Genomic DNA, 15,637 nt, shown 5'->3' on the forward strand with positions numbered 1-15,637 from the left:
TATTTCTTCATATTTTTCATTTTATTTAAATCCAAGTTAGTTAACATATAGTGTAATAATGTTTGCAGGAACAGAATTTGGTGATTCATCACTTACATCACTTACATACATATTTATTTATATAATTTATTGTCAAACTGGCTTACATACAACACCCAGTGCTCATCCCAACAAGTGCCCTCCTTAATGTCCATCACCCATTTAGCCCATCCCCCTACCCAACATCCCTCCAGCAACCCTCAGTTTATTCTCTGTATTTAAGAGTCTCTTATTGGGGGGCCTGGGTGGCTCAGTTGGTTAAGTGTCTAACTCATGATCTCACAGTTCATGGGTTCAAGCCCTGCTTTGTCAGTGTTGAGCCTACTTGGGATTCTCTCTCTCCTCTGCCCCTCCCCCCACCCATTCCCCCCCCTCCTCTTCCCTCCCTCTCTCTCCCTCTCTCAAAATAAACAAGTAAACCTAAAAAAATGTTTTTTTTTTAAAAAAGAGTCTCTTACGGTTTGCCTCTCTGTTTTTGTCTTATTTTCCCTTCCCTTCCCCTATGTTCATTTGTTTGTTTCTTAAATTCCACATATGAGTGAAATCATATATTTGTCTGACTTATTTCACTCAGCATAATACATTCTAGTTCCATCCACGTTGTTGCAAATGGCAAATTTCATTCTTTTTGATCACTAATATTCCATCGTATAAAATATACCACATCGTCTTTATCCATTCATCCATCAATGTACATTTGGGCTCTTTCCATACTCAGGCTACTATTAATAGTACTGCTATAAACATTGGGGTGCATGTACCCCTTCAAATCAGCATTTTTGTATCCTTCAGATAAATACCTAGGTAGTGTAATTGCTGAATCACAGGGTAGCTCTATTTTTGATTTTTTGAGGAACCTCCATACTGTTTTCCAAAGTGGCTGCACCAGTTTGCATTCCCACCAACAGTGCCAAAGTGTTCCCCTTTCTCTGCATCCTCGCCAACATTTGTTGTTTCCAGAGTTGTTAATTTTAGCCATTCTGATAGGTATGAGGTATTTATCTCATTGTGGTTTTGATTTGTATTTCCCTGATGATGAGTGATGTTGAGCATCTTTTCATGTGTGTTAGCCATCTGGATGTCTTCTTTGGAAAAGTGTTCAATGTCTTTTGCCCATTTCTTCCCTGGATTATTTGGTTTTTGGGGTGTTGAGTTTGAGAAGTTCTTTATAGATCTTGAATACTTACCCTTTATCCGATATTTCATTTGCAAATATCTTCTCCCATTCTGTTGGTTGCTTTTAGTTACGTTGACTGTTTCTTACTGTGTAAGAAGCTTTTTATCTTGATGAGGTCCCAATAGTTCATTTTTGCTTTTGTTTCCCTTGCCTCTGGAGCTATGTCTAGTAAAAAGTTGCTGTGGACAAGGTCAAAGAGGTTGTTGCCTGTGTTCTCCTCTAGGATTTTCATGGTTTCCTGTGTTTCATTTTGGTCTTTCATCCATTTTGAGTTTATTTTTATGTATGGTGTAAAAAAGTGGTCCAGGTTCATTCTTCTGCATGTCACTCCAGTTTTCCCAACACCATTTGCTAAGGAGACTGTCTTTCTTCCATTGGATATTCTTTCCTGCTTTGTCAAAGATTAGTTTCCCATACATTTGTGGGTCCATTTCTGGGTACTCTATTCTGTTATACTGACCTACATGTCTGTTTTTGTGCCAGTACCATACTGTCTTGACGATAACAGCTTTGTAATATAGCATGAAGTCTGGAATTGTGATGCCTCCAGCTTTGGTTTTCTTTTTCATCATTATTTTGGCTATTTGGGGTCTTTTCTGGTTCCATAAAAATTTTATGATTGTTTGTTCTAGCTCTGTGAAGAATACTGGTGTTATTTTGCTAGGGGTTGCATTGAATGTGTAGAGTGCTTTGGGTAGTGTAGGTACTTTAACAATAACTGTTCTTCTAATCCATGAGCATGGAATGTTTTTCCATTTCTTTGTGTCTTCAACTTCTTAAGCTTTCTATAGTTTTTAGCATACAGATCTTTTACCTCTTTGATTAGGTTCACTCCTAGGTATCTTATGGGTTTTGGTGCAATTGTAAATAGAATCGATTCCTTGATTTCTCTTTCTGCTGCTTCATTATTGGCATATAGAAATGCAACTGATTTCTGTATGTTGATTTTATACTGACTTTGTTGAACTCATGTTATCAGTTCTAGGAGTTTTCTGGTGGAGTCTTTTGGGTTTTCCACATAGAGTATCATGTCATCTGCAAGAGTGCAAGTTTGACTTCTTCCTTGCCAATTTGGATGCCTTTTCTTTGTGTTGTCTGATTGTTGAGGCTAGGACTTCCAGTACTATGTTGAACAACAGTGGTGAGAGTGGCCATCCCTGTCACGGGTCCTGACCTTAGAGAGAAAGCTCTCAATTTTTACCCATTGAGGATGATATTAGTGGTGAGTCTTTCATATATGTTGAGGTATGTTCCCTCTACTCCTACTTTCTTAAGGGTTTTTATCAATAAAGTAGGTTATTTTTTGTTAAGTGCTTTTTCTGCATCTATTGAGAGGATCATGTTGTTCTTATCTTTTCTTTTATTAATGTGATGAATCATATTGATTGATTTGTGGACACTGAACCACCCCTGCAGCCCAGGAATAAATCTCACTTGATCGTGGTGAATAATTCTTTTAATATATTGTTGGATTTGGTTTGCTAGCATCTTGCTGAGAATTTTTGCATCCATGTCCATTAGGGAAATTGGTCTGTAATTCTCCTTTTTAGTGAGGTCTGTCTGGTTTTGGAATCAAGGTAAAGTTGACCTCATAGAATAAGTTTGGAAGTTTTCTTTCCATTTCTATTTTTTGGAACAGCTTCAAAAGAATAGGTATTAACTATTCTTTAAATGTCTGGTAGAATTCCCCTGGGAAGCCATCCAGCCCTGGACTCATTTGTCGAGAGATTTTTGATTACTGATTCAATTTCTTTCTGGTTATGGGTCTGTTCAAATTTTTCTATTTCTTCCTGTTTCAGTTTTGGTAGTTTATATGTTTCTAGGAATTTATCCATTTCTTCCAGATTCCTCAATTTGTTGGCATGTAATTGCTCATAATATTCGCTTATTATTGTTTGTATTTCTGTGGTGCTGGTTGTGATCTCTCCTCTTTCATTCGTGATTTTATTTATTTGGGTCCTTTCCTTTTTCTCTTTGATAAATCTGGCTGGGGGTTTATCAATTTTGTTAATTCTATCAAAGAACCAGCTCCTGGTTTTGTGGATCTGTTCTGTTTTTTTTTTTTTTTTTTTTTTTTTTTTTTTTTTACTATATCATTGATTTCTGCTCTAATCTTTATATTTCCCGTTTTCTGCTGGTTTTGGGCTTTATTTGCTGTTCTTTTTCCAGCTCCTTTAGGTATAAGGTTAGGTTGTGTATTTGAGACATTTCTTCCTTCTTTAGGAAGGCCTGGATTGCTATGTATTTCCCTCTTATGACTGCCTTTGCTGCATCCCAAAGGTTTTGGACTGTCATGTGTTCATTTTCATTGGCTTCCATGTACTTTTTAATTTCCTCTCTAATTTCCTGGTTAGCACATTCATTCTTTAATAAGATATTCTTTAACCTCCAAGTATTTGTGGTCTTTCTATATTTTTTCTTGTGGTTGATTTCAAGTTTCATAGTACTGTGGTCTGAAAATATGAATGGTATGATATCAATCTTTTTGTACTTCTTGAGGGCTGATTTTGTGACTCCGTGTGATTTATTCTGGATAATGTTCCATGTGCACTCGAGAAGAATGGGTATTTGCTGCTTTAGGATGAAATGTTCTGAATATATCTGTTAAGTCCATACAGTCCAATTTATCATTCAAAGCCACTGTTTCTGTGTTGATTTTCTGCTGAGATGATCTGTCCATTGCTGTAAGTGGGGTGTTAAAGTCTCCTACTATTGTATTTTATTAATGAGTTTATATTTATGATTAATTGGTTTATATATTTGGGTGATTTCGAGTTGGGGGCATAAGTATTTATGATTGTTAGCTCTTCTTTAATTATGATATTATGTCCTTCAACTCGTTACAGTCTTTGTTTTAAAATCTAGTTTTTCTGATAGACGTACAGCTACTCCAGCTCTCTTCTGATGTCCATTAGCATGATAGATGGTTCTCCATCCCCCTACTTTCAATCTGCACGTGTCTTTAGGTCTAAAATGAGTTTCCTATAGGCAGCATTTAGATGGGTCTTATTTTTTTTTTAATCCATTCTGATATCCTGTCTTGATTGGAACATTTAATTCATTTACATTTAGAGTGATTATTGAAAGATATGAATTTAGTGCCATTGTGTGGCTTGTAGAGTTGATGTTTCTGGTGATGTCCTCTGGTCCTTTCTAGTCTTTGTTGCTTTTGGTCTGTTTTGTTTTGGTGTTTTGTTTTGTTTGTTTCTCCACTCAGAGTCCCCCTTAAGATTTCTGGCAGGGCTGGTTTAGTGGTCACAAACTCCTTTAGATTTTGTTTGTCTGGGAAACTTTATCTCTCCTTCTATTTTGAATGACAGCCTTGCTGCATAAAGAATTCTTGGCTGCATATTTTTCCCACTGGGCACACTGAATATATCCCACCACTCCTTTCTGGCCTGCCATGTATTTGAGGGCAAAACTGCTGTGCACCTGATCTGTCTTCCCTTGTAGGCTAAGGACTTTTTTCCCCTTGCTGCTTTCATGATTCTTTCCCTGTCTGTGTGTGTTGTGAATTTGAGTATGATATGCCTTGGTGATGGTCGGTTTTTGTTGAATCTAAGGCAGTTCTCTGTGCTTCATGGATTTTGATGTCTGTGTCCTTCCTCAGATCAGGAAAGTTTTTCAGCTATAATTTGCTCACATAAACCTTCTGCCCCTTTTTCTCTCTCTTTATCTTCTGGGACTCCTATGATACACATGTTATTCCTCTTTAATAAGTCACTGAGTTCTGTAAGTCTGGTATTGTGATTGGGGCACCTGGGTGGCTCAGTCTGACTTCAGTTCAGGTAATGATCTTGCAGTTCATGAGTTCGAGCCCCATGTTGGGCTCTGTGCTAACACCTGCTTTGGATTCTGGGTCTCCTTCTCTCTGCTCTTCCCCCACTCATGCTCTGTCTCTCTCTCAAAAATAAAAAAAACGACAAAAACAGTCTTGTATTGTGACCTTTTGCCTTTCTTTCCCTCTTTTTTCCTGCTTTATTATTTTCCATAATTTTCTCTTCTGTATCACTGATTCACTGCTCTGCTTCATCCATCCTTACCATCATGGCATCCATCAGAGATTGCATCTCGGTTACAGCATTTTTAATTTCAGCCTGACTAGATTTTATTTATTTTATCTCTGCAGAAAGAGATCCTCTGGTGTCTTCTATGCTTTTTTTTTTTCAACCCCAGCTAGTATTCTTATAATCATGGTTTTAAATTCTAGCTCAGATATTTTACTTATATCTGTGTTGGTTAAATTTCTGTCCATCATTTCTTCCTGTTCTTTCTTTTGGGATGAATTCTTCCATCTTGTCATTTTGGAGGAAGAAAAAATTAATAAAAAATAAAAATTTTTAAATAAAAAACAAAGCAGAAAATCAAATAAAGGAATCTAGATCCTAGATGTGTTTTGGTCTGATTGTTGAAAGAAGCTTGATAAAAAAGAGAAAAAATAGACAAAAAAAAAAAGTTTAAATAAATTAAAAAATTTTTGTTATGTTTATTTATTTTTGAGACTGAGAGACAGAGCATGAATGGGGGAGGGGCAGAGAGAGAGGGAGGCACAGAATCAGAAGCAGGCTCCAGGCTCTGAGCCATCAGCCCAGAGCCCGACGCGGGGCTCGAACTCACGGACCGTGAGATCGTGACCTGAGCTGAAGTCGGACGCTTAACCGACTGAGCCACCCAGGCGCCCCAATAAATTTTTAAATAAAATGGAATAAAATAAACTAGAATAAAAAACCAAAAAATTAATTTGCTCTTTCTGTATCCAAGAAAGAGAAAGAAAAAAGCAAACAACATAAGCAGAAACAGAAGCAACAAAAACGAACAAGCCAACAGAATGAAATCTGGATGAAATTACAGCCAGTTTCCCCTAGAATTGAAACTCTGCACATTATAGTCCCTAGATTAAGAAGGTGGAAGGGATTTGTGCTCCTATTCTGGGGGATGTGCCTGGAGGGCACAAGTGGGTGGGGCTTGGTGTGATGGCTCTGTTCTCCACTTGGTGGTGCTGCTTAGCTCACTGGGATTGATCTGTGTGTGTGCTAGAGGTGAAAATGGCTTCACCCAGCTCTCTAGTCTCTGGTGCAGGAATTTCGTGCCCTCACAAACACATGATCAAGCACTTCTCCTTTGTCTCAGGCATCTGTCTTCCCCCCTCCTTTACCCTGTCTGTGTCCAAGCTGTCTGCCAGCCAGGTGGCACCTCCCTTCAGAGTTTTATCTCAAATGGGGATGTGTTTCAAAATCCCATACTTCAGAGACCCCATGGCTTGGACCCACGGTGATTCTCTGGGGGAGTGTCTCGTGGAGCAATGGCCAGGTATTGACTTGCCCCAGAAAACGTTTGTATGATTGGATGGTGGCAGAGACTCAGAGTTTATAGTAAATAACAACACACAGCCACCACCAGGTCTTGCCGCACTCTGGTGTTTTTGTTCCAATATCAGTAAGCTTTGCAGCTCTCTGGGGTCTGCTGGATTTTTGCCCACAGGGAAGGCTATATAGCCTCTACCAAATGCTTTCCAAGTAGGGGAACTACTTTTCTCCATGTGGCACATGGACCCCTCAGATCACACTGCCTCCTCCTGGGGATTGGCCTCACTGGAGGCCTCACATCTTCCTCACTGGAGCTCTGAAACTTCAAACTCTGTGCTCGACTGTTTATAGAATCCTGGAGATATTGAAACCCTCTCCTTTCTCTTCATCAATGGTTTTGGGGAACAGATTTCTTGTCCAGTCCCCCGTGAGTGTTCTCACCCTTTCTCTCTCTCTCCAGCTACTTTAGGGTAGAGTGCTTTTTTGTGTGTGATCTTGATACACTGCACTTTCCTCCTTTCTCTTTCTCTGGCCTCTCTCCGTCAAAATGGCTCCCAACCCTCAGCAGCCCCATGGCTTTTCTCTCCCCCAGTTCACTTCTCCACATTGCATACCTGCCAAGTTCTCTGGCTCAAATCATGCAGATTGTTGCATTAATCCTCAGATCAATTTCCTAGGTGTTCAAAATGGCTTGATGCTGATCTAGCTGCATTTCAGGGATGAGACAAGCTCAGGGTCCCCATACTACTCCGCCATCTTAACTCCTCTCCTATTTTTAACTATCTCTATAAATATAGAAAGGTATTAGAAAATCTCCAATATAGGACTAAACCCACTTTTAGATAACCTGTGGGTCAAAAAGGAAGTCATCACAGAAGTTAGAAAACATTTCTCATGTTTCTCAGAACTGCAAATATTAAAATCTGGGGGGGGGGGGGGTGTGCAGTTAAAACGATGCTTAAGGGAAGCTTTATTACCATAAATGCTTGTGTTAGAAAAAAGGAAAAGCCTCAAATCAGTAATCTCAGCTTACATCTTAAGAAACTGGGCGGGGGGGGGGGGGACAAATTGAAACCAAATCTTACAGAAGTGAGGTAATAATAAAAACAGGAGCAGAAATCAAGGAACTTGAAAACAGAAAAACAGAATGAATGTAAAAGCTGGTTATTTGAAAGACGGATAAAACTGATAAAGCTCTAGTCACACTAACCAAGAATAAAAGGTTAAAGATATAAATGATCAATATTAGGAATGAGAGAGGAGCTATCACTACAGACCCTGCAGACATTAACATTATAATAATGGAGTACTTCAAATGACTCTATGCCCATAAATTAAACACATATTTAAAATGGACTAATTCCTTGAAAGACAAATTACCAAAACTGCTTCATAGGTAACCTAAATAGTCTTCCATCTACTCAAAAACTTGAATTCAAACTTCAAAATTCTCCAACAAGGGGCCCGGATGAGTTCACTAAAGAATTTTACCAAATACTGAAGGAAGAAATAATACCAATTCTACAAATCCTTTTTAGAAAATAGAAGACGAGGAAACACTTCCCAACTCATTTTATGAGGCCAGGATTACCGCTTAACTAAAACCAGACAAAGACATTACAACAAGAGAAAACTATAGACCAATATCATCATGAACATGATGTAAAAATCTTCAATAAAACAGTTGGTAAACTGAACCCAGGAATATATAAAGAATGGCATTAATCTCAGGAATGTAAGAATGGTTCAAAATTAGAAAATTGCTCTATGTGTTTCACCATATTAAAGGACTAAAAAAGAAAAGCGTGAATCATCTCAATAGATACAGAAAAATCATCCAACAAAATTCAATACCTCTTAATGATAAAAGCGTTCAGAAAACTAGGAATAAAAAATAACTTCCTTAATTGATAAAGGACATCTACCAAAAAAAAACCCTACAGCTAACGTCATATTTAATGGTTAAAGACTGAATGCTTTTCCCTTAAAATCAGGAACAAGGCAAGGGTGTCCACTCTCACCACTCCTATTTCATGTCTTACTGGAAGCTCTAGCCAGTGTAATAAAAATAATTTGGAAAGGAAGGAATAAAACGGTCTCTGTTCACAAACGGCTTAACTATCTACATAGAAAATCCCATAGAATCTACATTAGCACCCCAAAAAATGAAATAGGTATAAATCTAACAAAATATATACAATGTCAGTGTGAGGAAAACTGAAAAACTCTGATGAACGAAATCAATGAACTAAATAAATGGAGGCATATCCCATTATCATGGATAGGGAGACTCAATATTGTCAAGATGTCAGATCTTCCCAACTTGATCTACATACTCAGTGCAATTCCAACCAAAATCAACAAACAGATTCTAAAGTTTATAGGTGGCAAAAGACCTAGAATAGCCAACACAATATTAAAGAAGAAGAATAAAGTTGGAGGAATGACACTACCTGACTTCAAGACTTAACTATAAAGTTACAGTAGTCAAAACAAAGTGATATTGGTAAAAGAACTGACAAATACTTCAATGGAACAGAAGGTCCAGAAACAGACCCATGTAAATACAGCCAACTTATCTTTGACAAAGTAGCAGGGCATTACAATGGAGTAAAGACAGTCTTTTCAACAAATGGTGTGGAAACAATTCGATTTAAAAATGCAAAAAAAAACGGGGCGCCTGGGTGGCGCAGTCGGTTAAGCGTCCAACTTCAGCCAGGTCACGATCTCGCGGTCCGTGAGTTCGAGCCCCGCGTCGGGCTCTGGGCTGATGGCTCAGAGCCTGGAGCCTGTTTCCAATTCTGTGTCTCCCTCTCTCTCTGCCCCTCCCCCGCTCTGTCTCTCTCTGTCCCAAAAAATAAATAAATGTTGAAAAAAAAAATTTTTTTTTAAATGCAAAAAAAAAAAACAAAAAACAAAAAAAGAATCTAGACACAGGCCTTACATTCTTCATAAACATTAACTCAAAGTGGACTACAGACCTAAATGTAAAACACAAAACTAGAAAACCCCTAGACAATAACATAGGAGAAATCTCAGATAACCTTGGGTATGATACAACACTAAAAGCATCTTCCATGAAAGAAAAATTTGATGAGCTGGACTTCATTAAAATTAAAAAGTTTTGCTTTGCAAAAGACAATGTAAAGAGAATGAGGAAACAAGTCACAGACTGGGAGAAAATATTTGCCAACGACACATCTGATAAAAGAAAATTGTTATCCCAAATATACAACGAACTCTTAAAACTCAACAAGAAAACAAACAATCCAATTTTAACAATGGGCGAAAGACCTTAACAGATACTTCAGCAAAAATACACAAATGGCAAATAAGCATATGAAAAGATGTTCCACATCATATGTCATCAGGGAATACAAATTAAAACAAGATACCACTACATGAACCTATTAGAAGGGCCAAAATCCAAAACACTGACAACACCAAATGCTGGTGAGGATGTGGGACAACAGATATTCTCATTCATTGCTGGTGGGAATGCAAAACAGTACAGACACTCTGGAAGACAGTTTGGCAGTTTCTTACAAAATTAAACATACTCTTACCGTATGATCAGCAACTACAATCCTTGGTATTTACCCAACGGAGTTGAAAACTTATATCTACACAAAAACTTGCACATGGAGATTTACAGAAGCTTTATTCATAATTGCCAAACTTTGGAAGCAACCAGGATGTCCTTCTTAGAAATGGATAAATTGTGGTACATCCAGACATTGGAATATTATTCAGCACTAAAAAGAAATGAGCTATCAAGACATAAAAGATATGGAGGAACCTCAAGTGCATATCACCAAGTAAAAGAAGCCAATCTGAAAAGGCTACATCCATACTAGATGATTTCAATTATATGACATTTTGGAAGAGGCAAAACTATGAAGACAGTTAAAAGTTGCAAGGGGGAGGAAATGAACTAAATAGGCAGAGCACAGAAGATTTTCAGACCAGTGACAATATTCTGTTTGATGCCGTAATGAGATACATGTCCATAGAATGTGTAACACCAAGAGTGAACCCTGAGGTCTATGGACTTTGAGTGATAACCATGTGTGGATGCAGATTCATTGTAACAAATGTGCCACTCTGGTGAGTGATGATGATAGTGGGAGAGACTATGCATGTGGGAGGAAGGGGATAAATGGGTAATCACTGTAATCTTCCTCTCAATTTTGTTATGAACCTAACTAAAACTGCTCTAAAAAATTAAGTCTTCATTAAAAAAAAATCAAATAAATGAAGGAATTTTTTTAGACATGTACTTCCTTTTCTCACCATGATTCTCAGCTCTCATGTACTTGTTCCTCATCTCTTGCCGCTGATGCACATAGGTCCTCCAGGTCTGGAACATCAGATTGTACAAGTAATATCTGAAGAGGTGAAAAAAAGCAAATGGTATTTCTTTAAACCAAAAAAACTCCTAACTCAATATACCAAATCCGTTCTGTACTCAGGAGGTATTAACATGGATGATTCTGATATAAAAAAGTCTTACCTATCTCTTAAGCTAAAAATTTCATTTCCCACAATCAAGTGAAACCTATTCTCCTTAATGCAGAGTCATTCTCCTCACCACATAGAATCATTAAGGAAAAATAGGCTGGAATTATCCAAGAATAACTTCACCTTCAGCATTCACAAAGCTGTGAATGACAGCAATATTATCACCTTAATCATCCACATTATATAAAACATTACACCTTAATGTACCCATTAAGACTGTCAGTCCTGGGACACCTGGGTGGCTCATTTGGTGGTCTCTGACTCTTGATTTTGGTTTAGGTCATGATCTCACAATTCAGGAGACTGAGTCCCACATAGGGCTCTGCACTGACAGCTCGGAGCCTCCTTGGGATTCCCTCTCTTCTTCTCTCTCTGCCCTTTTCCCGCTCATGCCTGCATTCTCTCTCTCAAAATGAATAAACATTTTTTTTTTAAAAAAAGAAAGACTGTCAGCCCTTCCATATTTTCACTATCTCATGTCCTAAGATTTGATTTTTTTTTAAGTTTATTTATTTATTTTTTTGAGAGAGACAGAGACAGCATGAGCAGGGAGGGGCGCAGAGAGAGTGAGAGAGAGAGAGAGAGAGAGAGAGAGAGAATCCCAAGCAGGCTCTGTGCTGTCAGCAGAGAGCTCAATGTGGGGCTTGAACTCACAAAACCTTGAGTTCATGATCTGAGCTGAAACCAAGAGTTGGACACTTAACCGACTGAGCCACCCAGGCGCCCCGACTAAGACTTGATTTCATACTCTACCACCTTATTGGAATGATTCAACATTGTCTATATTTTATCTGAAATATCTATAAATCAGAAACTCTGACCCAAAGAACCTAAATAAAGAAGATTATGAGAGTGAATACTATTTTAAGAAGATATGATGTATAAGGTACATTAATCTTTTATTAGAAAAGGTATAATAAAAAGGGTGCCTAGGTGGCTCAGTTGGTTGAGTGTCTGACTTCAGTTCAGGTCATGACCTCATGTTTTGTGAGTTTGGGCCCTGCATCTGGCTCTGTGCTGACAGCTTAGAGCCTGAAGCATGCTTCAGATTCTGTGTCTCCTTCTCTCTCTACCCCTTCCCCACTCATGCTCTGTCTCTCTCTCAAAACTAAATAAACATTAAAAAAAATAAATTAAAAAAGTATAAAAATGTGTATTTAATATAATTCCCATTTTTACATTTTCCTCTACTTATCCCTTGACCAACGTCAAGATTTAGAGTTTTTTTTTCCTTCCCATTTCTATTTTTTTACTGTCTGCTATTGGGCATATATTTTCTCCCATAATCAATAAAAATTAAATCAACTTATTAGTTTAAAAAACAGAATACTCTCAGAATTAGAAATTATACAGAAGTGTCAGTGAGAAAACACTATTGAAATCATGAACATTACCAACACATAATGGTAACTTACATTAAAAAGGTGTCTGTGTGTGTGTGTGTGTTTGTGTGTGCCCACATGCACATGTGCTTGGGTTTAATTTAGGAATTTGATCTTACTTACTCTAAAAATATTTTGAAGCAAAACAGAATATGATTCAAAACTTTTCTCCAAATCAATGTGATATATCACATTAACAGAATAAAAGAAAAGAATTATAGGATCATCTCAGTAGACACAGAAAAAGCATTTGACAAAATTCAACAACCACTCATCATAAAGACATTTAACAAATTAGGCATAGACCAAACATATCTCAATATAATAAAGGCCATACATGACAAGTCCACAGTTAACATCATACCCAATGGAGAAAGCCTGAGAGCTTTTCCCCTAAGATGAGGAACAAGACAAAAGTGTCCACTCTCACCACTCCTATTCAACATAGTACTGGAAGTCCTAGTCAGAGCAAGCAGTCAAGAAAAAGTAAAAGGCATCAGAATTGGAAAGGAAGCAGTAAAACTGCCTATTTGCAGTTTCTATGTATTTTATACATAGAAAATCCTAGAGACTCAGCCTCAAAACTATTATATTTAATAAATAAATTCATTAAACTTTGCAGAATACAAAATCAACACACACATCAGTAGCATTTCTGTACACTAACAGTGAATTATCTAAAAAAGAAATAAATCAATTCCACTTACAATACATCAAAAACAATAAAATACTTTGTAATAAATTTAAGCAAGGAAATGACAGATCTCTATTCTGAAAACTACAAAACATTGACAAAATAAATCAAAAAAGACACAAAGAAATGGAAAGGTAGGGACACCTGGGTAACTCAGTCAGTTAAGTGTCTGACTCTTGATTTTGGCTCAGGTGAAAATCTCACAGTTCGTGAGACTGAACCCCATGTAGGGCTCTGCACTGACAATGCAGAGCCTACTTGGGACTCTCTCTCCCTCCTTCTCTCTCTACCTCTCCCCTTTGTGTGAATACACATGTGCACACTCTCTCCCTCAAAATAATAAACATTAAAAGAGAGAAATGTAAAGGTATCCATTCCATTCGTGGATTAAAAGAATTAATATTAAAATTATATTACATTATGTAATTTAATTAATTATGTAATTAAGTGTTAACTAATAAAATATTATTAAAATTATTAAAGTAATACTACCAAAAGCCATCTATAGATTCAATGTAAGCCTATCAAGATTCCAATGGCATTTTCTACAGAAGCAGAACAATCCTAAAATTTCTATGGAATCACAAAAGACTCCACATATCCAAAGCAATTCTGAGAAAGAAGAACAAAGCAGGAGGCATCACACTTCCTGATTTAAAGCTATGTTGTAAAGCTATAGTAATCAAAGCATATGGTACTGGCATGAAAACAAACAGAGCAATGGAACAGAATCAAAAGCCCAGAAATAAACCCAAGTATATATGGTCAACTAATATTTGAAAAAGGAGCCAAGACTACTCAGTGGAGAAAAGACAATCTCTTCAATAAATGGTGTTGGAGGGGCGCCTGGGTGGCGCAGTCGGTTAAGCGTCCGACTTCAGCCAGGTCACGATCTCGCGGTCCGTGAGTTCGAGCCCCGCGTCGGGCTGTGGGCTGATGGCTCAGAGCCTGGAGCCTGCTTCCGATTCTGTGTCTCCCTCTCTCTCTGCCCCTCCCCCGTTCATGCTCTGTCTCTCTCTGTCCCCAAAATAAATAAACGTTGAAAAAAAAAAAATTAAAAAAAAAAAAAAAAAAAAAAAAAAATAAATGGTGTTGGAAAAACTGGATATTCACATGTAAAGGAATGATACCAGACACATATCTTAAACCACTCACAAAAAATTAACTTGCAGTGGATTAAAGACTTAAATATAAGATCTGAAACCATGAAACTTCTAAAGGAAAATATAGGGAAAAAGCACCTTCACATCTTAGAAATGATTTTTTTGGTATGACACCTAAAGCACAAGCAATGAAGTAAACATAAACAAGTAGGACTACATCAAACTAAAAAACTTCTATACAGCAAAAGAAACAATCAAGAAAGTGAAAAAGATAACCTGTGGAATGGGAAAAAATACTTGCAAACCATAATTCTGATAAAGGGTTAATATCCAAAATATATACAGAACTTGTACAACTTAATAGCAAACCCTCCAAATAATCTAACTTAAAAATAGGCAAAGGGGTACCTGGCTGGCTCAGTTGGTAGAGCCTGCAACTCTTGATCTTGAAGTCATGAGTCAAAGGCCTACGCTGGGCATGGAGCCCATTTTAAAAAAAATAGGCAAAGATCCTGAATAGACATTTTTCCAAAGAAAGTCTATGTAAGGCCAACAGGTTCATGAAAAGATGCTCAACATCACTAGTCATCAGGGAAATGAAAAACCACAATGAGCTATCACCTCATACTTGTTAGAATGACCATTATCAAAAAGACAAAAGATAACAAATGCTGGTGTGAATGTGGAGACTGTAAATTGCTACAGCCACTATGAAAAACAATATGGAGGATCCTAAAAAAATTAAAAGTAGAACTACCATGTGATCCAGCAATTTCACTTCTGGGAATATATCTAATGTAAACAAAACCACTAACTTGCAAAGATATTTTCACCCTCATGTTCATAGCAGTATTATTTACAATAGCTAAGATATGGAAACGACCTAATTGTCCATGATGGATGAATGGATAAAGTTGTGGTCTATATATACAATGGAATAAAAAACAAAGAAATTCTGCTATTTGTGACAACATGGATGAACCTTGAGGGCATTATATTGAATGATTAAGTCAGACAAAGACAAATACTGTATGATCTCACTTACCTGTGGAATCTAAAAACGAACCAAAAAAACTCATAGAAAAAGATCAGATTTGTGGTTACCAGAGGTGGGGGAGGGAGAGTAGGGGGAGAAGGAATTGGAGGAAAGTAGTCAAAAGGTACAAACTTCCAATTATAAAATAGATAAGTCCTCAGGATGAAATGTACAACATGATAACTATAGTTACCACTACTGTATGATATATGTAAAAGTTAAGAGAATAAATCCTAAGACTTTTCATTATAACTAAAAAAAGCTTTTTTATTTTTTTTCCATTTCTTTTTATTGTATCTTTATGAGACAATGGATGTTAACTACACTTATTGTGGTAATCATTTCACAATATATGTAAGTCAAACCTTTATGCTGTATA

At 37.2% G+C, this 15,637-nt stretch overlaps 1 protein-coding gene across 25 annotated transcripts in view; it reads right to left on the minus strand.

Annotated features, from left to right (window-relative positions):
• SFI1 (SFI1 centrin binding protein) overlaps positions 1 to 15,637 on the minus strand; it is a 105,550-nt gene that overhangs the window by 53,835 nt on the left and 36,078 nt on the right. For 21 of the 25 annotated variants that reach the window (XM_045457352.1, XM_045457344.1, XM_045457338.1 and 18 more), the window contains one exon: positions 10,816 to 10,910. The exons of the other annotated variants lie outside the window; for them this stretch is intronic. In XM_045457352.1, the coding sequence (XP_045313308.1) occupies positions 10,816 to 10,910 (95 nt within the window). The remainder of the gene's footprint in view (positions 1 to 10,815; positions 10,911 to 15,637) is intronic. 25 annotated transcript variants of the gene reach the window in all.

The sequence above is a fragment of the Leopardus geoffroyi genome, chromosome D3 (genome assembly GCF_018350155.1).
Source record: "Leopardus geoffroyi isolate Oge1 chromosome D3, O.geoffroyi_Oge1_pat1.0, whole genome shotgun sequence".
NCBI lineage: Eukaryota > Metazoa > Chordata > Mammalia > Carnivora > Felidae > Leopardus > Leopardus geoffroyi.